At 36.0% G+C, this 26,182-nt stretch overlaps 1 protein-coding gene across 5 annotated transcripts in view; it reads right to left on the bottom strand.

Moving 5' to 3' along the window:
* LRBA (LPS responsive beige-like anchor protein) overlaps positions 1-26,182 on the bottom strand; it is a 787,622-nt gene that overhangs the window by 670,488 nt on the left and 90,952 nt on the right. For all 5 annotated transcript variants that reach the window (XM_047856873.1, XM_047856874.1, XM_047856875.1 and 2 more), the window contains exons 3-9: positions 21,861-22,092; positions 21,547-21,647; positions 14,266-14,361; positions 3,059-3,180; positions 2,847-2,973; positions 2,045-2,164; positions 119-265 (exon numbers count right to left, since the gene is read on the bottom strand). In XM_047856873.1, the coding sequence (XP_047712829.1) occupies positions 119-265; positions 2,045-2,164; positions 2,847-2,973; positions 3,059-3,180; positions 14,266-14,361; positions 21,547-21,647; positions 21,861-22,092 (945 nt within the window). The remainder of the gene's footprint in view (positions 1-118; positions 266-2,044; positions 2,165-2,846; positions 2,974-3,058; positions 3,181-14,265; positions 14,362-21,546; positions 21,648-21,860; positions 22,093-26,182) is intronic.

The following is a 26,182-nucleotide window of genomic DNA, read 5'->3' as shown; positions in this document are numbered from 1 at the left end:
ATTCCTGTGACTTCCCTGTAGTGTCCCTGATTACTCTTTCAATTTTGTCCCATGCATCACCTACCTTTAAATCAAGTTCAACTAACACTGGTTAAGCAATGAACAGCAAGTAAAGTACCTTATATCCCAGTCCCAACTGATAAATAGCAAAAATCTGAGCAGCATTAAGAGCTTCACTAAAAAGGTAAACTGCAGTCATCTGACCACAGAATACTCTATTTGCATCTGCTGTTTCTGACGAGCCCAGGAAACATTTGTCAAAGGTCTGTGAAAGAAAACAGATTGTATTAAAGAAAAAACAACAATATCTCCTCCAGAAATAATAACCTATATTGATTAAATGTTTCAGGATAAATTTTGGTATAAATGTTTCGTCTGTTCTAATCTGGCTAAATTAAAATAATTCATTTAGCATTTCACTTAATTCATTATTATCAAGTGTAGAGATCAAGAAAGACATCATAAAAAAGGAGAAAGCCAAAGTTTTCCAGAGTACAATAAATAAAATCTGACAACAAAGTGTATGTAAGAAAGAAGAGTCAAAGAAATCATGATGGATTCTGAAGGTTCATACTTGAGTAACCAAAAAAGCAAATGGAAGAACAGTCTTTGTTATAAGAAGGAAAATCATGAGTTACGTTTAGGACATAATCTGCCTTTCGGCGAGTTAATATGTATGGAGCCAACATGAATGGAGAAGCAGGGTTCTGTAAGTTTGGTGAGAAGTTAAAATTGTAAAGACAGACTTTTGCAGATATCAAGGTATAGACAATGGGTGAGATCATGGGATACAATCTCTCAAATATGTAAATCCAGAAAAGCAGATGCATGTATCTCTTCTAACGTTAAAAAGAAAAAAAATTCTCTTAACATCTAGGTTACAAACCACATTTTAAAAATCCACGTGTCCACAAAGAAAGACTAAAGTTCTTCACATCCCTTTAAATGGTTATGCAACAAAAAAACCATTAGAAAGAATGTTGAAAAATAAATACGTATTGATATTAGGGAATACAGAAAAGTTGTTAACATTTGGCTTCTCAAGACAATCCACCTAAGTCAAATCACTGTTTCACATGCTGGTGATCTTGGCAAATTACTTAATCTCTCTGTGCTTCAGTCTCCTTACCTGTAAAATGGGAGATTATAATAGTACTTATCTTGCAAGGTTGGTGCTTTTAGAAAATAAAGGTATTTATTACAATGCTTGGAGTACAAGAAGCACTCAATAAAAGTTAACATAAGGAAAAAACAGGTCAAAAAACAACATATATATCTGATCCCCTTTTTGTGTTTTCAAAAAAAAAAAAAAGGAGAGCTAACATTTACTGAGCACTTACTCTGTACAAGCACTCTACTAATTAATTTGTAAACAGTATCTCATGTAGTTATCACATTAACCTTCTGAGATAGGTACTATTTTACACCCATTTTCAGGTGGAGAAAACTTAGGCCTAATAGATTAAGGTCATACAGTCAGTAAGTGACAGAGCTGGGATTCAAACCTAAGACTATCTGTTACAAAAACCCAAGCTCTTAAGATTATCATTACATAATACATAAATATGCGTAGCATACGATATAAAAGAAGAATTTAATGGTGAATGGTGTAATGGTTTGTAATCATTTTCCTATTTATATTTTTCAAGTTTTCTATTTGAAAATGTAATTGGTGGAGAAAAAAGAACATTTTAATTTAATTCCTATTGAAATTTTAAATTTACTTTGAATTGTACATATCTTTTCCTCAATCCTGAAAAAATTATTACATAATAGTTATCTATAGCAGCTATGAATTATTTGCAAAATTTATAAGCATGTATCATCCTACTCATTCATAAAAATGATCAGAATTCTGCTGTAGAGCTCCTAACTATACCCACTGTTACCTATAAATGCTCATCTTTACCCTATCCAGAATAATTTTTTAACAAGAACTCAACATTCTAGCCAAACTTAACTCTGCCATTGTGGTATTCTAAAATTTATACTCAATGTAAAATATATTTTTCATATTTTAAAATAATTTTTTCAAACCACTTACATCACTGGTGTTGACAAACCATGTTATCTCTCCATAGGAAGCTAGCTCACCATTCACATAACATCGAAGCTCACTGTTCTTCCATCGGTTATAAATGTGCACTATAGTTACCATATACCACTGAATAAGTAAAAACAGTTTGGGAAAAAAAGGATTATGATTCTTGAAATAACTCAACCACACTCAAAATAACAAGTAAAACTTAAACTATAAGTTACAATTAAATATAAAAATAAAATAAATATCAATAAAATAATATCAATATTCAACCTTTGGAATATTTAATCAAGGGAACTCTTAATACATAAGAACTTACTGTGAAATTACCTTTCCAACTCTTTACTATGAAAGTTTTCAAATATATCCCAAAAAAGTTAAAAGTTTAGTACAAATATCCTCTTTTCCACCACCTAGATACCACAATTGTCAACATATTGCCACATCTGTTTTACCTATTTATCTATATGTACATACATTTTGCAGATGAACCATTTATTAATCTCTAAATTTTAAGGTACAAAAGAAAACACATATTACTACTACTACTACCACTACTACTAAAGTAACTTCCATTGATATTGTCCCATTGATATTATCCCAATACTCTATGAATAACAAAATATCATTCTTTTTATTATCCAAATCAGGGAAGTTAACAATTGTCCAGTGACTTATACTTCATTTTCTGAAACAGAATAAACAGAGTTGTGATCTACCACGTTATGTCATTAATATTAAAACAAAGCATTTTGAAGGCTAGTATAGCTTGTTAAATTAATTATGACTTACTAACATCACATACCTTTTGTGGCTTAAAATCAAATTTCACACAGTGTTGAAAGCCTTTTCCTTTTGACTTTATTGAGGTTATAATCAAACAGCCCCCAACAAAGTGAGCAGAGTAACCAAGACCTTTGCTGGTTCTGAAACTATAAAGAAAAATTTTCATTTTACCTCTAAATATTCTTTCATTCTCAAAGGAAGATAGTAACACTGAGTTACAAAAATACATACCAATATAAATAGGGTTTATCCTTATCCACATTGATGTTATTCACAGGATCCATTCTTAGCCAGGTATGAAATGTAAAACCATTCTGGTATGGCCATTTGGCTATAGGAGGTAATGCAATGGCCTAAAGAAAAACATTGAGTTATTAATTCATGTGAAAAATTTTATTACTGAAATCAAGAAAATGAGACCTTACAAAGCTATATATATTTCTGCTACATGTTATTCTATATCATGTTTAAAGTATTTATAAGCTTATTTATCTGAAAGACTTTTCCAAATTTTTCAAATTTTCCAAAATACATAGTAGTGATGGTAATTTAATGATAAAAACATTCCAGATGACCTGCTGGATACACTCATCTTTGCTTCATTTCTTACAATGAAGAAAAGATTCAAAAGAATTCCAAATAAAAGAGATAGGTAGTGATATCAAATTGGAAATATGTTATTCAAATGGTAAGATATTAGAATAGAGAAAGATATACAAGAAAGGAAAAGAAAAAAGTTGAAAAAAAAGCTAGAATATGCTTATTTTTAATAGCAAATATAAAGCTGAACAGAATTAGTTCATAACATTTTTCCATAACATTTTTAAATTAAATTCAAAGTCACTATATAAATAACTTTACCACCTGGTTTCAAATATTATTGAAAAGATAATTTGGGGACACCTGGGTGGCTCAGTTGACTGAGTGTCTAGCTCTTAATTTCAGCTCAGGTTATGATCTTACAGTTTGTGGGATCATGCCCTGCATCAGGGTCTATGCTGACAGCACAGAGCCTACATGGGATTCTCTCTCCTCTCTCTCTTTCTGCCTCTCCCGTGCTTGCATGCACACATGCACACCCTCTCTCAAAAAATATAAACACACACTAAAAAAAATTGTTTTAAAGAAAGATCATAATTTTATTTAAAAGTACAAATTTTAAAATCAAGTTTTATTTCAAAGTACATAATGAAAGCAATCCAGAATAGCAAAACAAAATCTTGAAAATGAACAAAGTTGATATGCACGCTACCAAATTCAAAACCTACCAAACAAAGCTACTATAACAAAGACTGTGTCGGGGTGCCTGGGTGGCTCAGTCAGTTAAATGTCCAACGTTGGCTCAGGTCATGATCTTGCAGTTGGTGACTTTAGGCCCGCATGAGGCTCTATACTGACAGCTCAGAGCCTAGAGCCTGTTTCAGATTTGGTGTGTCTCTTTCTGCCCCTCCTCTACTCCCTCTCTCTCTCCCTCTTTCTCAAAGATAAATAAACATTAAAAAAAATTTTTTTAATAAAAAAAAAAGACTGTGTGGTACTGACGTAAAACCAGAAATACACATCAATGGACTAAACTGAGAGCACAGAAATAAACCCCTGTATTTGTGTTAAACTGATTTTCAAGAAGAATGTCAAGACAATTCAATGAAGAAATCACAGTTTATTTCAACAAATGTGCTGAGATAACTGGATATCCAAAAGCAAAAACATGAAGTTGATTACTTTCCTATATCATACACAAAAATTAACCCAAATAGATTATAGATCTCAATGTAAAAGCTAAAACTATAAAACTCTTGTAAGAAAAAAATAGAGGTAAGTTTTCATGACCCTGGGTTAGGCAAATCCTTCTTAATTATTCCACTAAAACCACAAGCAAGAAAAGAAAACATGTATGAACTGAACTTCATTAAAATTTTAAAAAGTTTGTGCTTTAAAGGATACGATCAAAAAAGTTAAGACAAAAGCCAAAAGAATGGAAGAAAATATGTGCAAATCATACATCTGATAAGGAACTTGTATTCAGAATAAAGAACTCTTACAATTCAACAAAAGACAAATAATTTAAAAATGGACAAAAGATATGAATAGACCTGTCTCCAAAGAAGATATCATATAGCCAATACAGACATGAAAAGATGCTCTACATTATTAGTCACTAAAGAAATGCAAATCAAAACCACACTGAGATACTATTTGACCCCACTAGGAGGATTATAGTCAAAAAAGATACCTGGGGCATATGTAAAAGGAGAAAGAAGACACACGGGGGAAGATAGGAAGGGCGGAGATGTAGTTTGGGGGAGAAACCGATGGTGGGTGCTACAGGAAGGAGCCATGGTCTTAGAAAAAGGCGAGAGACAGCCAAGAGAACACAACAGAATGCACAAAGAGAACGCTTCCCCAAACCCACTGGCTGGGAAAACGAGAGGGCCTGATTTTCATGAGTTCTTGCAATCAGTGGGGTTTAAAAACTAGTTTTAAAGGTTAGCAGGCTTGGCTGTAATAGAGTCCTTAGAGTGCTGCCCTAACCCTAGAGAGAAGGCAGGCAAACAACCCAAGGGTGCAGACAGCACAGAAGCAAGATTTGAGGGGCACCTGAGACACACTTGGCGGGAGATTATTCGCTCTTCCTGGAGCATTTCTCTGAGAGGTGAGCATGCAGGAGATGCCTTTCCAGGGACAAAGGAGCAGACTGGCGCTATTTCCTTCTCCCGCCCCTCAGCATACACACAGAACTACAAGCAGAAAGCACCTCAGCCCCACACTGGCTGCCTAAATTGCTTACACCAAGTCCCACACCACAGCACTGTAGCACAACTGCTCTTCTCTGTGAAGCTTGTCTCACTCCCAGCATGGCAACACACTCCCCCAGAAGACCAGCCCAGGGTGCTGCCCACGCCACATCTCTAAAGCCTGGAGTTTTAAAACTCAGCAGGCTAGAAATTGATCTGAGGACTGAGAACAAAGGTGCATGTCTACAGGCAGAAAAAACCACCACCTTGTGGAGGACAAGAACTGCACAGAGTTGATTTGGGGGAGAGAGGAGCTATAGGCACGCTGAGAGGAGGGAGCCCTGACTGCATGGAGTGGAAGGAGTCGGGGGAGAGAAAGGAGGAGTGAATAAAGAATGAAAACACACACAGGGGACTGCACAGGAAAAACTCTTCCCCAAGACTAACAACAGAGAAGAAGAAGAGGGTTTAAATACTACAAGTTTTTTATAAACAGTGGAGTGCAGAGTCTGAAGTTTCAGGGGTCAGGGTCATTGTGCTCCTGTGAGGAAGGAGGACAGAAGCCCAACAGCAAGCAGTATCATCTGAAGATCCCCTGGGGTGCATAGAGGGAAAAAGTTTGCCTCCTTGGAGTTCATTGGTAGCGGTAATACAGCCGCTCCAGGGGCAAAAGGTAGGCTAAGGCACCATTGAGCTGTCCAATTCACCAGCATAGGAACAAACATGCTGGCTGAGGGCAGAAAAACTTGGTGCCAGCTTTCTGCTGTGATTTACCATAAACTCCAAACCACACTGAGCAATCCCACAATCCTTTTCTGGGACAAGCCAGTACAGGCCACAGTGCAGCAAGACCTACCCCAGAGACTCAGCACAAGGCCTCACTGTGGGGCATCTCTCAAGTTTAGAGTTTTGAAATACAGCCTCGCCTGAAATATAATACAGGAGGGCTGTGCTGCCTGACAGATGGACAGCTTACACAGGCTGAAGGCAGGGATCTGACAGAAGTCAGGGTCACAGGAGGGGTGACTGTTTGCTCTTCTGCGAGGGCTTACAGAGAAGCAGCAGATAACAGCTCCCTATTCCAGAGAGCAGACAGCAGGCAAAGCCATTTTCACCACGAGCCCACCAGATGACCCACTTCAGTGACCTAAACAGCACCATCAGTGGGAGACCGGCCACTACACCAAGCTCCCCTATCCCCACACCCTGACTCCTCACCGCCACCACCATCCCCCACCACCCTGCACCATGTAGATGCATCCCCACTAGACCAAGTAGGCCTAAGAATCAGATCAACAGGGTCCCCTAGAGGACCAGCACAAAGCCCTGGCGCAAACAAATCTACTGATCATAGAATGCTGCAAGGTTTCAGCAATAGGGGAAAGAGGATCTAATTTCCTTTGTATTTTTTTATTTTTAATACTTTAATTCTTTTTAATTTATACATATAAATGCATATACACATACATATTTCTTAACTGCTATTTTTTAGGATCTTCTTTTAACAAGCAGACCAAAACACACCTAGAATCCACTTAAATTTTTTTTCTAGACAAAGTGACAAGAGGAAGTAATTCACCCCAAAAGAAAGAACAGCAAGTAGAAATCAGAGCCAGGGATTTAATCAATACAGATATAAGAGAGATGTTTGAACTAAAAATTAAAACAGCAATTACAAGAATACTAGCTGGGTTTGAAAAAAGTATAGAAGACACTAGTGAATCCCTACTACAGGGATAAAACACCTAAAATCTAGTCAGACCAATATTAAAAATGCTATAACTGAGATGCAAACATAAATGAATGACATAGTAATGAGGATGAACAAAAGCAGCAAAACGAATCAGTGATACAGAATATAAAATTATGGAAAATAATGACATTGAAAAGAAGAGGGAGAGAAAGGTACTGGTTCACACAAGTAGACTCAGGAAACTCAGTGACTTCTTAAAATGTGCTAACATTCATATCATAAGAGTCCCAGAAGATAAAAAAGACAGAATAAGAGCAGATGATTTATTTTAGCAAATTATTGTTGAAAACTTGCTTAATCTGGGGAAGGACACAGACATCAAAATCCAAGAAGCACAGAAAACTCACATTAAATTCAACAAAAGCCTGACCTCACCAAGATATATCATAGTCAACTTCACAAAATACACAAACAAGTAAAGAATCCTAAAAGCAACAAGGAAAAAAAGTCCTTAACTGACAAGGGAAGACAGATCATATTTACAGCAGATCTATCCACAGAAACTTAGCAGGCAAGAAAGGAATGGCAGGATATATACAATGTGCTAAATGGGAAAAATAGGCAGCCAAGAACATTTTATGTGGCAAGGCTATCATTCAGAATAGGAGAGATAAAGAGTTTCCCAGACACACAAAAACCAAAGAAGTTCATGATCACTAAACCAGCCCTATAAAAAAAATTAAAAGGGATTCTCTGGGAATGCAAGCTGGTGCAGCCACTCTGGAAAACAGTATGGAGGTTCCTCAAAAAATTAAAAATAGAACTACCCTACGACCCAGCAATTGCACTACTAGGTATTTATCCAAGGGATACAGGTGTGCTGTTTCAAAGGGGCACATGCACCCCAATGTTTATAGCAGCACTATCAACAATAGCCAAAGTATAGAAAGAGCCCAAATGTCCATCGATGGATGAATGGATAAAGAAGATGTGGTATATATATACAATGGAGTATTACTTGGCAATCAAAAAGAATGAAATCTTGCCATTTGCAACTACTTGGATGGAACTGGAGGGTATTACACTAAGTGAAATTTGTCAGAGAAAGACAAATATCATATGACTTCACTCATATGAGGACTTTAAAAGACAAAACAAGATGAACATAAAGGAAGGGAAGCAAAAATAATACAAAAACAGGGAGGGGGACAAAACAGAAGAGACTCATAAATATGGAGAACAAACAGAGGGTTACTGGAGGGGTTGTGGGAGGGGGGAATGGGCTAAATGGATAAGGGGCACTAAGGAATCTACTCCTGAAATCATTGTTGCACTATATGCTAACTAATTTGAATGCAAATTTAAAAAAAGAAAAGAAAAGAAAAGAAAAGAAAAGAAAAGAAAAGAAAAGAAAAGAAAGAGAAAATAATAACATGAAAAAAAAGGGGGACTCTCTGAGTGGCAAAAAAAAAAATTTCTTTTTAAAAAGTCAACAAAGGCTAAAAAAGGAACAGAGAACATCACCAGAAACACCAACTTTACAGGTAACACAATGGCACTAAATGAGTATCTTTCATTTATAACTCTGAATGTAAATGGCCTAGTGTTCCTATCAAAAGACATAGGGTAACAGAACAGATATTAAAAAAAAAAAACCACCCTTGGGGCACCTAGGTGTCTCAGTCAGCTAAGCATCCAACTTCAGCTCAGGTCATGATCTCATACTTCACGAGTTTGAGCCCCGCATTGGGCTTTGTGCTGACAGCTCAGAGCCTGGAGCCTGCTTCAGATTCTGTGTCTCCCTCTTTCTGTGCCCCTCCCCCAATCACCCTCTATGTCTGTCTGTCTGTCTCTGTCTCTCTCTCTCTCAAAAATATATGAACATTAAAAAATTTAAAAAAAACAAAAACAAACAAGATCCATCTATATACTGCCTACAAGAGACTCATTTTAGACCTAAAGACATCTGCAGATTGAAAGCGAGGGGACTAAAAACCCTTAATGGATGCCAAAAGAAAGCCATTGTAACCATGCTTACATCAGACAAACTAGATTTTAAAACAAAGACTGAAACAAGAGATGAAGAAGGGCATTATATCATAATTAAGGGGTCTATCCATCATGAAGATCTAATAGTTGTAAGCATTTATGCCCCCAACATGAAGGCACCAAAATATATTAATCAATTAATACCAAACAAAAAGGAACACATTGACAATACAATAATAGTAGGGGACTTTAAAACCCTTCCACAGCAATGGACAGATCATGTAGGCAGAAAATCAACAAGGAAACAATGGCTTTGAATGACACCTGGACCAGATGGACTTCATGGATATATTCAGAACATTCCATCCTAAAGCAGCACAAAATACATTCTTTTCAAGTGCACATGGAACATTCCCCAGAACAAATCACATACTGGGTCACAAATCAGCCCTCCACAAGTACAAACAGCCTGAGACCATACCATTCATATTTTCATACAATGCTATGAAACTTGAAGTCACCATAAGAAAAAAATCTGTAAAGACCACAAATACATGGAAGTTAAAGATCATCCTACTAAAGAATGCACAGGTTAGCCAGTAAATTAAAGAAGAAATTTTAAAAATACATGGAAGCAAATGAAAATGAGAACACAACAATCCAAAACTTTCGGGATGCAGCAAAGGCAATCCTAAGAAGGAACTATATAGTAATACAAGCTTAACTCAAGGAGCAAGAAAAGTCTTAAATACACAATCTAACCTTACACCTAAAGGAGCTAGAAAAGGAACAGCAAATAAAGCCTAGACAGAAGAAGAAGGAAAATAAACACTAGAGCATAAATAAAGGATATAGAAACAAAACAGTAGGGCAGATCAACGAAACTAAGAGCTGGTTCTTTGAAATTATTAATAAAATTGATAAAGCTCTAGCCAGACATCAATGAGAAAAGAGAAAGGACCTAAACAAATAAAACCACGAATGAAAGAGGAGAGATCACTACAACCCCACAAAAATACAAATAATCATAAAAGATTATAAAAAAAGTATATGCCAAAAACTAGGCAATCCTGAAGAAATGGACAAATCCCTAGAAACATACAAACTACCAAAACTTTGAAACAGGAAGAAATAGAAAATTTGAACACACCTATAACCAGCAAAGAAATCAAATCAGTAGTTTAAGATCTCCTAGCAAACAAAAGTCCACAGAGAAATAGCTTCATAGAGGTATTCTAATACACATTTTAAAGAAGAGTTAATACCTATTCTTCTCAAGTTGTTCCAAAAAACAGAAATGGAAGAAAAACTTCCAAAGCCCTTCTACAAGGCCAGCATTACCTGGATTCCAAAACCAGACAAATAACCCACTATGAAAGAGAATTACAGGCCAATATCCCTGATGAATAATGATGCAAAAATTCTCAACAAGATAGTAGCAAACCAAATCCAACAGTACATTAAAAGAATTAATCACCATGATCAAGTGGGAATAATCTATTCCTGGGCTGCAGGGCTGGTTCAATACTCACAAATCAATCAATGTGATACTTAATGTACTTAATAACATGCACTTAATAAATTCTTAATATATTTATTAAGATACAACATGTATGTATGTACATGTATATTATGTATTAAGATACAATATGCACTTAATAAAAGAAAGGATAAGAACTGTATGATCCTGTAAGTAGATACAGAAAAAGCATTTGACAAAATACAGCATCCATTCTTGATAAAAACCCTCAACAAAGTAGGGATAGATGGAACATACCACAACATAATAAAGGCCATATTTGAAAGACCCACAGCTAATATCCTCAATATCGGCAAAAACGGAGAGCTTTTTCTCTATAGTCAAAAACAAGCCAGGGATGTCCACTTTCACCATTACTAATTAACATAATACTGGAAGTCTTAGCCTCAGCAATCAGACAACAAAAAGAAATAAAGGCATTGAAATTGGCAAGGAAAGACTCAAACTTTCACTACTTGCAGATGACATGATACTCTATGTAGAACACCTGAAAGACTCCACCAAAAAACTGCTAGCACTAATACATGAATTCAGCAAAGTCACAAGATATAAAATCAAAGTACAGAAATCTGTTGCATTTCTATCCACCAACAACAAAGCAGAAGAGTAAATCGAAGAATTTCTCCAAAAAAAGTAAGACACCTAGAAATAAACCTAACCAAAGGGGTAGAAAATCTGTACTCTTAGGTAGGAAACTGAAGAGGACACAAAGAAATGGAAAAACATTCCATGCTCATGGATTGGAAGGACAAACATTGTTATAATGTCTATACTACCCAAAGCAATCTACGTATTTAATGCAATCCCTACCAAAATACCACCAGCATTTTTCATCGACTTAAAATAAATAATCTTAAAATTTGTATGGAACCACAAAAGATCCCAAATAGCCAAAGTAATCCTGAAAAAGAAAAGCAAAGCTGAAAGTACCATGATTCCAGAGGTCAATCTGTATCACAAAGCTGTAGACATAAAGAAAGCATGGTACCGGCACAAAAACTAACACACAGATCAATGAAACAGAATACAAAACCCAGAAATGGACTCACAACTATATGGTCAATTCATCTTCAACAAAGCAGAAAAGAATAGCCAATTGAAAAAAGGCCATTTCTTCAACAAATGGTGTTGGGAAAACCAGACAGCAAAATGCAGAAAAATGAAACTGGACCACTTCCTCAGACCATACAGAACAAGAAATTCAAAATGGTTGAAAGGCCTAAATGTGAGACAGGACACCATGAAAATCCTAGAGAAGAACACAGGCAGAAACATCTCTAACCTCAACTTTAGCAAGTTGCTACACATGTCAGCGGAAGACAAGTGAAACAGAAACAAAAATGAACTACTGGGTCTTCATCAAGATAAAGAGCTTCCACACTAAACTAAAGGCAGCCTACAGAATGGGAGAAGATATTTGCAAATGACAGATCTGATAAAGAGTTAGTATCTAAATTCTGTAAACAGCTTATGTCACTCAACCCCCCCCCCAAAAATAATCCAGTTAAGAAATGGACAGAAGACATGAACAGACACTTTTCCAAAGAAGACTTACATGTGGCTAACAGACAATTGAAAAGATGCTCAACATCACTCATTATCAGGGAAATACAAATCAAAACCACAGTACGATACCACCTCACACCAGTCGGAATGGCTAAAATTAACAGCACAGGAAACAACAGGAGTTGTCGAGGATATGGAGAAAGGGGAACCCTCTTGCACTGTGGTGCGAATGCAAACTGGTGCAGCCACTCTGGAAAACAGCATGGAGGTTCCTCAAAAAATTAAAAATAGAACTACCCTACGACCCAGCAATTGCACTACTAAGTATTTACAAGGGATACAGGTGTGCTGTTTCAAAGGGGTACACACACCCCAATGTTTATAGCAGCACTATCAACAATAGCCAAAGTATGGAAAGAGACCAAATGTCCATCAACAGATGAATGGATAAAGAAGACATGGTGTAAACACACACACACACACACGGTGTAAACACACACACACACACACACACACACACCTACACACACACGGTGTAAACACACACACACACACACACACACACACACACAAATGGAGTATTACTCAGCAATCAAAAAGAATGAAATCTTGCCATTTGCAACTACATGGATGGAACCAGAGGGTATTATGCTAAGCGAAATTAGCCAGAGAAAGACCAGTATCGTATGATTTCACTCATATGAGGAATTTAAGATACAAAACAGATGAACGTAAGGGAAGGGAAGCAAAAATAATACAAAAACAAAGAGGGGGACAAAACATAAGAGACTCTTAAATACAGAGAACAAACTGAGGGTTGCTGGAGGTGTTATGGCTGGTTGGATCGGCTAAATGGGTAAGGGGCATTAGGGAGGACACTTGTTGGGATGAACACTGGGTTTTATACATAGGGGCTGAATCACTGGAATCTACTCCTGAAATCATTATAGCACTACATGCTAACTAACTTGGATATAAATTAAAAAATTAAAAAATTAAAAATTAAAAAAAGATATTATCAAAAGCAAAGTAAAAAGTGACAAAAGATAATCTCAGTAAGAACAGACTGAAATACCTTCAAAGAAAAATTTGCTTATAACAAGCAGACCAACGTAATATGAGGACGTTAAAAAGCTCTATATATAACATATATACATTACATAATGCACTCCTATAACACTTTGAAACATTACAGATATTACCAGCAATGTCTTATTTATAAACTGATTAATTAACAGCTTATAAGAATGCTGAAACTGGGGGCACCTTGGTGGCTAAACCGGTTAAGCATCTGACTCTTGCTTTCAGCTCAGGTCATGATTTCACGGTTAGTGAGATCAAGCCCTGCCTGGGGCTCTATGGTGACAGCAGGGAACCTGCTTGGGATTCTCTCTCTCCACCCCTCCCCTGCTCACACCCACGTGGGCTTTCTGGCTTTCTCTCTTTCTCTCTCTCTTTCTCTCTCTCTCTCAATATAATTAAATAAACTTAAACAAAAAAAAGAATGCTGAAACTGATAAAATTTGGCAACTCACAAGTTAGAAACTCTTGCCAAAAAGTTTCAAAGAATTATTGTCATTCTATACACCAGGTGTAAAAGAAACAGGAGTGGGGAAATACAAGGCTAAAGAAAGATGTTCAGTAAGATAGAAAGTGAAAGTGTTACACCTAAATATCTATTTGAAAATTCAGAGGTAAATTCTGAAGACAACATGGCTTATGTTTAAAATAACTGGGTTCTTCTTAGTCCACTGTTGTCCCAAGCTGTAAATGGGCAGCTTTCTTAACTTCTTTGAGCCTGTATTTCTTCACTTCTAAAACAGGAAAAAGTAACACGAATAACTGCTGTAAGGAATTTAGGTTGTGCAAAGAAGTTTCTACCTAACACAAAACCCATCAGGGGTGTTTACAGGGCTATCCTTCCGGGAAACCGAGGAAAGCACTCCAAGTGATATCCTCATTAAAATTTACTTACTGCAGCGCTCTTTCCTGGAAAGTTGAAAAAGGCATCAGGACCATACTTCTGAGGCATATGCTTTAACACAGACAGCAACTTCCCAGCATGTGGAGGCTATGAAAATAATCAACAATTCATTAACTGCATTATTCACCATAAAACAACTTATTTTTCATATACTCATACTTTAATATACTCAAGAATAACCAAAAAATGTTTTAAACTAAAAGCATATAAAAAGAATGTTATTTTCACTATCTTAAAGAAATATACAATGTATTCTATGCCATTTTCATAATATGATGGAAGGTATAAGGTGTTTGATAAAAGTGCCAATAGCACCCGACACTTGAAACTTCTCCACACTACAGCAAAAATTATCTTTTAAAATTACAAACTACATCAACCCATCACCCATCTCTCTTTAAAACACTTTTTAAATTTAACAAATAAATAATGCTTATTATATTACCCTGTTGAAGACTGTTTTTAAAGAAACAATAAAAATATTTTAACCTTATAACCATCCTAGGGGTGGTACTATTATTATCCCATTTTATAGAGGAGGACTCAGAGGCAGAGGAACATTTCGAAGGTAACATAACTAGCCAGTAGCAAAGCTGGGATCAGAACTCAGCCTGACTTCAGAGCCCATACTTTTAAATCACTATACTCTCACCTATTATGCTACCTCTCCTATAGCTTCTCATTGTCTTTAAAATAAAGACCAAAACCCCCTTAGGGCACCTTGGGTCGCTCAGTTGTTTAAGCGCCCAACTCTTTTTTTGGGCTCAGGTCCTATCTCAGGTCGTGAGTTCGAGCTCTACATCTGGCTCCGTGCTGTGAGAACAGAGCCTGCTTGGGATTCTCCCTCCCTCTCTCCCGCTGGCGTTCTCTCTCCCTCTCTCTCTCTCTCAAAATAAATAAATAGACTTTACAAAAGTCTATTTTGTATATTTCAAAAGGTCAAAACTCTTAACATAGCCCTCAAGATACTCTATCTACCTCACTAGCCTCATTTTGCATTTCTATCTTCCTCTCTCTCTGCACTCCATCCACAAAGCCCTCTCTGCCTTCTTCTAACAACAGGGCCTGAACACAAACTATTCCTTCAGCTTAAAATGTTCTCACCAGGCCTACTTCCCTCCCCTCTTAACTAAATATAAATCTTCTCCATCTTTTAGAGCTGACCTTAATGGTTACTTCCTTATGGCAGTCTTCCCTGACCTCTGAAACTGGATCCAAGCTCCCTATCATATTTCCAATATTACCTTAACTATATAGCATGTAAAAAAGTTGTAACATTACATTTATTTAATGCCTCTTTGACCCACAAGTCTCCTCTGATACACAAAACAACCAATAACTAAAATAGAAAGGCTTATTTATAAGGAAAAGCAAAGATCAGATATACATTATCATTTTAATCAGTTTACAAGTAAATAGGATAAAGTGTAGTACATTCTTCATTAAAAGTTCAAAACAGGGTCAAACCACAAGTGAAATCACTGGCTTGCTTTCATCTTATTTGGTATCTGCTCTTAGTTATCATGACTATCCAGAAGAGTCCAGCAATGTTTTACCTAAATGTTAAGTGGAAAGCTTCATTCTTAAGTGATCAAGAAATTTTCAATTAGCGACACCACACAATTATAAAAGTATACAATCATATTGATTTTTTTAAATCAATAAAAATGAAATAACCAAAATCAGCTGCAGTCAAAAATAAAAATATATATAGTGTTAACCATTCTATGAATGGTTAATGATTGAGCAAGGCCTTGCTCGGTTTTGTATGTTTCGGGGTTTCTTTTGCAGGGGGGGGGGCCTTAAAGATTTTATTTTTAAGTCATCTCTACATCCAATGTGGTGCTCAAACTCACAACCCAAGACCAAGAGTTGCATGTTCCACCAAATCAGCCAAGCAGGCACCCCAAGGCCTTGATCCTTTTATTAACAGTTCATTATTTTTCCCTTTATGCCCTAAACCTATTGTCATTCTACTCCCAATCACATAAGCAACTATGTAAATATCTTTAATCTTTTTATGTGTTCCTTCAAAAGTATTTTTGTGTGATCCTCATAATTTAAAGGATCTTTGGTCAGATATATGAATCTGTTTCTTTCTGCTTCTTGCATCTATTCATATTAACTTTTACATTGATTCTAACTGCCATATAATAATCTATTCTATGCATCCAATACATTTAATCTATCTACTATCGTAACAATAAACCCCTATGGTGACAATTCAGTGCCATCAAAAACAATGTGAACATTGAACATCCTCAAGTGTATTTTCCTTATGAAACTGTGAGAATTTCATGCAACACCCACTCAGGAGGAAATTACTAAGTCACTGGATTTGAGTAGAAATTTATGCAACTAATTAGTGCTAGATTACTCAAGTTTGGCTAAATGAGTTTACTCCAACCACTAGAACACAAGTTTAAAATAACCCTATCCCCCCAGTTATATTTGCTATTATCCAACTTTATAAGCCTTAACACTAATACACATAAAGTAACATACCAATTTTGTTTTAATTTGAACATCTCTAATTATTACTGACTTTGTGTTTATTTGGTTGTTGGGTTTCTATCTCTATAAATACACATTTATTCATATCCATTGCTATTTTCTCAGAGTTTTCTATATTCACCAACAGAAATGTACTCATTATATATTCACAATAAAGACACTGAATATAAATCAAAACTAAAATGAAACTAGTATATATACAGTCCCTGACTTCTGATGGTCCAACTTAGAATTTTTTTGTTCACAATGGTGTGAAAGCTATATGCATTCAGTAGAAATAGTACTCTGAACTTTGAATTTTAATCTTTTCCCAGGCAGTGACATGCAACATGCAGCACAATACTCTCTCGGGATGCTGGGCAGTGGCAACAAGTCACAACTCCCAGCCAGCCACAAAGTCACAAGGATAAACAACCAATACACTTACAACCATTCTGTACCCACACAACCTTTCTGTTTTGCACTTTGAATTCAGTATGCAATAAATTACATGATATATTCAACACTGTATCACAAAACAGGCTTTGTGTTACATGATTTTGCCCAACTGTAGGCTAATATAAGTGTTCTGATAGGCTAAGCTATGATGTTTGATAAGTTAGGTGTATTAAATGTATTTTCACCTTTTAACATTTTCAACTTACAATGTGTTTATCAAAATGGAGCCCCACTGCAAGTCAAAGAAGATCTGTACTTTCACTTCTGGCCATGACACAGTACCAGGGTCTAGACTTATCAACTCACCCTAAACAACTAGAATACTGGATAAAATGTATGAAACAGAAACTGTTTCTAGACATGGAAGAAGTAGCTCAAGACACTGCTACTTGAGAAAAGGAAACAAAATGAGCCATGAGATTACCAGATTTTCTACCAGGATGCAATTTCCATACCACTGCACAGGAAAAGGAAAACCAAACAGAATATGAAGTTCTCATTGACTTAATGAGACAGAAATTGCAGTGTGGGGTAGTCTGAGAAGGATGAAAGCTTCAAGCAGAGTACTACAGAGAAAAGAGCTATGCAGGTAAGAAGTTCCAAAATCTACACTGATCTTAATCCTCCTTGACTTAATACCAAACTATCCATGCCTATCATAAAACTGAACAAGGTGAGGCCAAGATATTGAAAGCTATAAGTCAAAGAATTTTTACAGCTATTATACAGCCAGAAATTGAGACCCTACTAGGCACAGTGGAATGACCACAGAGCCTTACACTACCTCTTACCCCGTATCTCAGATGTAGGGTCATTCAGAGAGACCCTAAAAGAATCAGGCCTGAATAAGGAAGCTAAACTAGCCAATAACAGACAATCTAGACCTGACCAAAACAAAACTTTTAAACTAGTCTGTAAGAGTAAAGTTGATCCACAAATAATTTATCTGTCTACAAAAACAGTCTAACAATCTGAAAAAGAATATGACAAAATCTAGCACTCAACCAGGAACAATTCAGTGTATCTAACTAACATCACTGGATCTAAAATCACTAGCATTAGAAGCAGGAAAATATGACCTATAAGCAGACACAAAACCCATGAGTAAAAAACTGATCTAGAAAATGATAAAGATGATAGAATTAGTAGAAAATAACATGAGAGCAACTATTATATTATAAATATGCTCAATAGTCCCAAGGATTTAAAGGAAAACATGAACATAATGAGGAAAAATAAAAGATATTAAAAGAACTAAACAGAATCTTTAGAAATAAAAATATCTGAACTCTGAAAATTTTACTGGATAGAATTAACACACTGCAGGAGAAACAAAAGAGCGGTTACTTTAAAAATACAGTAATATAAAAAGCAATCTAAAATGAAACACAAAGGGAAAAGGCTGAAAAACAAGTGAACAGATCTCAGTGACCTACTGGGCACTATCAAGAGAGCTAACATACATGTAATTATAGTCCCAGAAGGAGGAGGGAGGGACAAAAACATGACACTTAAAAAAATAATGACCAAAATGTTTCCAAATTTGCTGAAAATTCTATTATAAATGTCCAAATACCACAAGTGTAATAAGAATAAACACAAGGACCAAAAACCATAAAATACCTAGGAATCAATCTAACCAAAGAGGTGAAAAATCTATACACTGAAAACTACAGAAAGCTTATGAAAGAAATTGAAGAAGACAAAAAAAAAAAAAAAGAGGCAAAATATTCCATGCTCCTGGATAGGAAGAACAAATATTGTTAAAATGTTGATACTACCCAAAGCAATCTACATATTCAATGCAATGCCTATCAAAATGACACGAACATTCTTCACAGAGCTAGAACAAACAATCCTAACATTTGTATGGAACCAGAAAAGACACTGAATAGCCAAAGCAATCTTTAAAAAGAAAACCAAAGCAGGAGGCATCACAATCCCGAACTTCAAGCTGTATTACAAAGCTGTAATCATCAAGACAGTATGGTACCGGCACAAGAACAGATACTCAGATCGATGGAACAGAACAGAGAACCCAGAAATGGACCTACAAACATATGGCCAACTAATCTTTGACAAAGCAGGAAAGACTATCCAATCCAATGGAATAAAGACAGTCTCTTCAGCAAGTGGTGCTGGGAAAATTGGACAGCAACATACAGAAAAATGAACCTGGACCACTTTCTTACACCATACACAAAAATAAACTCAAAATGGAGGAAAGACCTAAATATAAGACAGGAAGCCACAATCCTCGAGGAGAAAGCAGGCAAAAACCTCTTTGAGCTTGGCCACAGCAACTTCTTACTCAACACGTCTCCAGAGGCAAGGGAAACAAAAGCAAAAATGAACTACTGGGACCTCATCAAAATAAAAAGCTTCTGCACAGCGAAGGAAACCATCAGCAAAACTAAAAGGCAACCGACAGAATGGGAGAAGATATTTGCAAACAACATATCAGATAAAAGGGTTAGTATCCAAAATCTATAAAGAACTTACCAAATTCAACACCCAAAAAACAAATAATCTAGTGAAGAAATTGGCAAAAGACATGAGTAGACACTTCTCCAAAAAAGACATCCAGATGGCCAACCAACACATGAAAAAATGCTCAACATCACTCATCATCAGGGAAAGACAAATCAAAACCACAATGAGATACCACCTCACACCTGTCAGAATAGCTAACATTAAAAAACAGGCAACAACAGATGTTGGCGAGGATGCGGAGAAAGAGGATCTCTTTTGCACTGCTGGTAGGAATGCAAACTGGTATGGCCACTCTGGAAAACAGTATGGAGGTTCCTCAAAAAATTAAAAATAGAACTACCCTACGATCCAGCAATTACACTACTAGGTATTTATCCAAGGGATACAGGTGTGCTGTTTCGAAAGGACACACACACCCCAATGTTTATAGCAGCACTATCAACAATAGCCAAAGTATGGAAAGAGCCCAAATGTCCATCGAATGGATGAATGGATAAAGAAGATGTGGTGTATATATACAATGGAGTACCACTCGGCACTCAAGAAAGAATGAAATCTTGCCATTTGCAACTACGTAGATGGAACTAGAGAGTATTATGCTAAGCAAAATTAGAGAAAGACAAATATCATATGGCTCATATGAGTCATTCACTCATATGAAGACTTTAAGACACAGAACAGATGAACACAAGGGAAGGGAAGCAAAAATAATATAAAAACAGGGAGGGAGACAAAACATAAGAGACTCTTAAATATGGAGAACAAACAGAGGGTTACTGGATGGGTTGTGAGAGGGAGGATGGGCTAAATGGATAAGGGGCATTAAGGAATCTACCCCTGAAATCACTGTTGCACTATATGCTAACTAACTTGGACTTAAATTAACAACAACAACAAAAAAGAATAAACACAAGGTAAGCCACTCCAAGAAACATAATAAAATTGCTAAGAAATCAATGATGAAAGCTTTTTTATTTTTTAAGTAAGCGCCACACCCAATGTGGGGCTTGAACTCATGACCCTGAGATCAAAGGTAGCATGTCCTACCAACTGAGCCAGCCAGGTGCTCCCAGTCCTGAAATCTTAAAGACAGACAGAGAGCTAGAACTTGATATAAAGAAGCTAGAGTCTAACCATTGTAACACAATAAACTAAAGTGTACAATTGCAAAGCACCAATTTAGATAGATTTCAACAGAGCTAGATTAGCAATCAGTTGCTGTGGGCAATAATCTCTAAAGAGCACTAAAATAACCCCAGAAATCCAACAAAAAATGAAGAAAATATTTACCAGTATTCCTCTAAGAGGTAAGTAACCAAGTGGTAGGAAAAAACAGTTTGCTAAGGCACCTGGAGTTCAAAATAAGTTGACCACTACTGCCATTCATTACAAAGGACCATTAAATTGCAACTATGGAAGGTGGATCCAATTAACTGCAGACCTTTTGTTCAATGAGTGGATTATTCAAGTTTAAGGGCTACAGCTAAACTACTCGTGTCAATAAAAAAGAGAAGCAGACTACCCAACACTTTTCCTTCTCTATCCTAACCCTTTTCCTCTAATAAATGTTAATTGTATATCTGAAGACTAACAATTTGAAGAAGGGCCAAGTTTGAGTCTGCCTGGAACATTCAGTTCTCTTTAGTATACACCTGTGTTGGGTCATGGCAAAAGTAGCTATAAAGACCTAAATTCTATTTTGATTGATCTCTTCCTTTCAATTTGACATTTACCCCTGTATAATAATAACAGCTGCTTAAAAGCAACTAATGTATTTGAGGAGAGGGAAACTTTCAAACAGCAAAGGGTATTCAGGGTTTTTTTTACCCATTGTCCTTTATCTCCTTGAAGTTTACTGAAGAATAGCTTTAGTTCTCGAACCGTCAAATTATAGCTAGCCAGCACTCCCAACATGTCAACTAAAAGATCTGGAAACAAAAGAAAACAACAAAACAATTAATCAACTTATATTCCTTAAAGGACTGAAATATACTGTGCTTATTTAAGAGTTTAAACACTGAAGTTCTAGGCACAAGTTAGATGCTCAAATATTTCTTAAATGTTACTAAATAAGAAAAATACAGTATTTAAGAATCAAACTTTATTTCTTCACATCCATTGTGCTACAGAAAAAATCATACCTGCTATCATATTGTCAACTTTTTCAATTTTCCCAAGCACTTTCTCAACAAGGCCTACTTCGGTGCAGACTTGAAGATTTCGTATGCTTTTCTTCAGAATCGCTGTAAACATGCTCCAGACTTCTGCTTGGCAAGTAATGTCACATTTTTCTAGGAGGTCTACCATGCAGATGATACTCTCACCTTCTTGGATAATGAAATTCATTTCCAAATCAAACTGCCCTCCTACCAACTTCCAAAAAGAGGGGAAAAAATTAAAAGCATTAGTGCTTTTTCAATGTAACTAGAGAGCACACTCCTAAGCTTTAGGTTGGCAGTACATACCCATACACATTCTTTTCTACTCTCTACAACAAAAGGGTTCATAAGCACGCGTGCACACACACACACACACACACACAGCTCTAAAAAATAAAGCTTCTAAAGAAAATTCCAAGTTAAGATAGCACAAAGTCAAGCAAGAGTTGCAATATAAAAGTGGAAATAATTTTCAACAGAAAAGAAATACAGGATATCTTAGGTAAACCACTATCTATTGCCCTGACACCAATAAAGATCTAACTTTTAGCTCTATAACTGCTTCTAAATCAGTATTTCATTTATGACTTATGAACTCTGTGAACTACCCATAGCAACCTAGAGGTGCTTTGTTACCTATACAAAATACAGCTCACAACAAAAATGAAAAGCTGGAAAACACTCAGAGTGGATACAGAACTTAGAGTTAATATTTGCCAAATTCCTAGTTTATTTTACCTATTGATTTTGATCCCTTTTTTTCCCTGTCAATAATTAGAATAACTTAAACATAATCATACCCCCAAAGTACTAGTCAAAATATATTTCATTGAGACTATCAAAAAAACTCATCCAGAGAAAGATATACTGACCTATCCCCGTGTTGTTGCTATCTCACTCAGTGTCCTCCCACAGAGAATTTTTTAAATTTTAACAAATCCCCATCGTTTAAAGGAATTAAACTACTTCTGGAATTACCTTTGCAGAGCTATCCTTGCTAACTAGATTTTTTTTTTAAATGTCTGTCAGAAACATTACATACATGATTCACCTACACTCCTGTCTTTCTGAATACATCTCAGTTTTACATATGCATTCCTAAACCCAAAAGGTGGTCAAGAATTAGGAGAAAGCGAACTTTTTACAAAACAAAATCCAACAGCTCATAAAAGAAAAACAGACACAACCAAATAGAGTTTACTCCAGAAAAGCAAGGAAGGTTCAGAATTAGAAAATCAATTAATACTCCTTGTAGCCAAGGATTGATGTTTCTCCCAAGTTCTGCCAAAGATACACAGGGGCAAGAGGAATAAAAAAATGGAAAAATGAACAATATGAGACAATAATGTGCATGAAGGGAGACAGGAATTCCTGGCTAGTACAGTAGTAAAAGCATTTGATTCTTCTGGGAAAGCTCTGGCAGAGATTTTAGTGTATAATTCTTTGTATCATCAGTAATATCTAGCATTAGGAAAGGACAGCTGGGCTTCTGCTAAAAGAGCCCCTTGGTGTGACTGGGCCAATTCTGCTAGCTACACTGTCCTGGCTATGAAGTATATATGTTTGGTTCTCTAATCCACACAAAAATTCTGTTAACTACATATGAACTCTTTTTTTTATTTGCTTTTGTGAATATTATTTGCTTGTTTTGTCTTTAGCTTTTTATTCTGAAATAATCTCAAATATTCAAAAAGCTGTAAAATAGTATAGAATTCCTGTATACCCTTTACCAAGCTTCCCGTAATATGAGTATATTATATAATCGTAATAAAATAATTAAAACCATAAACTTCACATTGATATAATACTACCAACAAATCTACAGATCTTCTTCAAATGTTGCCACTTCTTGCCCTCAAGTCCTTTTTCTGATCCACAATCAGTACCCACCCTAGTCTTCTCCATACTGAGACCGGTGCACAGGCATCCTTTGACTTTCATGTTTTTGATGTTTTTGAAGCATATTTGCCAGATATTTTATAGACTTTTCCAATATGGACATTTGTTTCATGTTTAAATTCAGGTTATGCATTTTTGGCAAAAATATCCCAGAAGTGATGTATGTCCTACTCAGCATATCATTTCAATGGGACCTAATTGTCATTATGCCTCACTTCCGGTTAACGTTAGCTTTGACCAGTTGTTTAAGATGGTGTTTTTCGGGGCGCCTGGGTGGCTCAGTCGGTTAAGCGTCCGACTTCAGCTCAGGTCACAATCTCAGGGTCTGTGAGTTCGAGCCCCGCGTTGGGCTCTGAACTGATGGCTCAGAGCCTGGAACCTGCTTTGGGTTCTGTGTCTCCCTCTCTCTCTGTCCCTCCCCTGATCATGCTCTGTCTCTCTCTGTCTCAAAAATAAACAAACGTTAAAAAAAAAATTTTTTTATAAAGATGGTGTTTGTCAGATTTTTTTTTCCATCTTAAAGTTACTATATTTCATGTTTAAATTATTACTCATCTTGTGGAAACACCTTGAGGCTACAAGTATCTTGTTTTTCACCATACATTACAAAACAAAATACAACAGCTCATTAAAGAATAACAGACACAACTAGTTTATTCCAGTTTTATGCATTGATTGATGGATCTTACCTATAAATGTTATTACTGTGGCATTGCTAAATGGTGGTTTAATATCTCCATATTTTATTACATTTATTAATAGTAAAAGACTTCCTTTAAGAATACAATATAACAATCACACCTGAAAAGCCAGCATCATGCTCAAATAGGAAAATTGGAATGAGTCTCATGAAAGTCAGAATCAAGATTAGGATGCACTATTATCACCATCATTTGATATTATTCTGAAGGTACAGAAGACACAGTTGGTCAAAAGGGAGCAACAAGTATAAATATCAGAATGGAGGAATTTAAATTACAATTATTTTGAGATGATGTGATACATATCTGCAAAACCAAGGACTTCAACTGAAAAATTACTATAAATGAGAAAAATATTTGATATTGGAACTACTGACACAGTGACCAATATACATCAATGTCCTCTTGAAAAAGAAAAATAAATAAATAAATAAATCTCAAAAGAATAATGTTAAATAGAAGAAGCCACACACAAATAACTGTCTTAACAACTAGAAATTTATTCTACAGATATATTTAGGTAATGATGTTAGATATAAGAACATTGTAGTACATTTTGAACAGAAAATAAAAGAAACAATCCCTCAAAAAAACATTACAAGGGTGAGGCGCCTAGGTAGCTCAGTCAGTTAAGCATCCAACTTCGGCTCAGTTGGTGGGGTCGAGCCCTGCATCAGGCTCTGTGCTGACAGCTCAGAGGATAGAGCTTGCTTCAAATTCTGTGTCTCCTCCTCTCTCTGCCCCTCTCATGCTCATGCTCTCTCTCTCTGTCTCTCAATAATAAATAAATGTTAAAAAATATTTTTTAATAAAATTTAAAAAATAAAAAATTTAAAAACACATTGTAAGGTAATGGTTAGTAAAGTCATATATGACTATATAATGATATATATGATGCAGGCACTGAAAAGAATAAGGCAGCTCCATCTGACATGAAGAGATCTCTAAAATACATTGTTTAGGTGAGAAAATCAAGATGGAAAAAAAAAGTGAACAGTAGGCTACAATTTGAATGCAAAACATATGGATATGGATATGGATATGGATATGGATATGGATATGGATATGGATATGTAAGTATGACCTAAGCATGATACACAAGAAACTAAATAGTGATTGCCAGGGCGCCTGGGTGGCTCAGTCAGTTATGTGTCCGACATCAGCTCAGATCATGATCTCCCATTTCATGGGTTCAAGCCCCACATCGGACTCTGTGCTGACAGCTCAGAGCCTGGAGCCTGCTTCTGATTCTGTGTCTCCCTCTCTCTCTCTCTGCCCCTCCCATGCTCACACTCTCTAATATAAATAAGCATTAAAACAAAAAAATTAAATAGTGATGGCCCCTGGAAAGTCAAATAAGCATCTGGGGGAAAAGAGCAAAGGGAGAGTTTTTAATATATACATGTTTGGACATTGTCCACACAGGTCTAAATAGTCAAAAATCTAGTTGCAACTAACTTAAGAGACCTTACCTTCACCTTTAATATTACTTACATCAATCTTTCGTTTTAATCTGTGTTTATTTCTACCCGTAACCACCCTTCCAAGAAGCTACAGAATTAATTTTTTAAAGTAATTTCAAAAAAAACCCAAATATTTCACCAGCTTTTAAATTGAGTTTATACTGTGAGAGCAGTATCCAGACAGGTGTTTTAAATATTTCTCCATTGCTTTAAATATTATAAAATATACCTTTCAAGGAGA

The sequence above is a fragment of the Prionailurus viverrinus genome, chromosome B1 (assembly GCF_022837055.1).
Source record: "Prionailurus viverrinus isolate Anna chromosome B1, UM_Priviv_1.0, whole genome shotgun sequence".
Taxonomy (NCBI): domain Eukaryota; kingdom Metazoa; phylum Chordata; class Mammalia; order Carnivora; family Felidae; genus Prionailurus; species Prionailurus viverrinus.
Note: the sequence above shows the minus strand (reverse complement) of the source record. Positions and strands in the feature narration are given on the sequence as shown.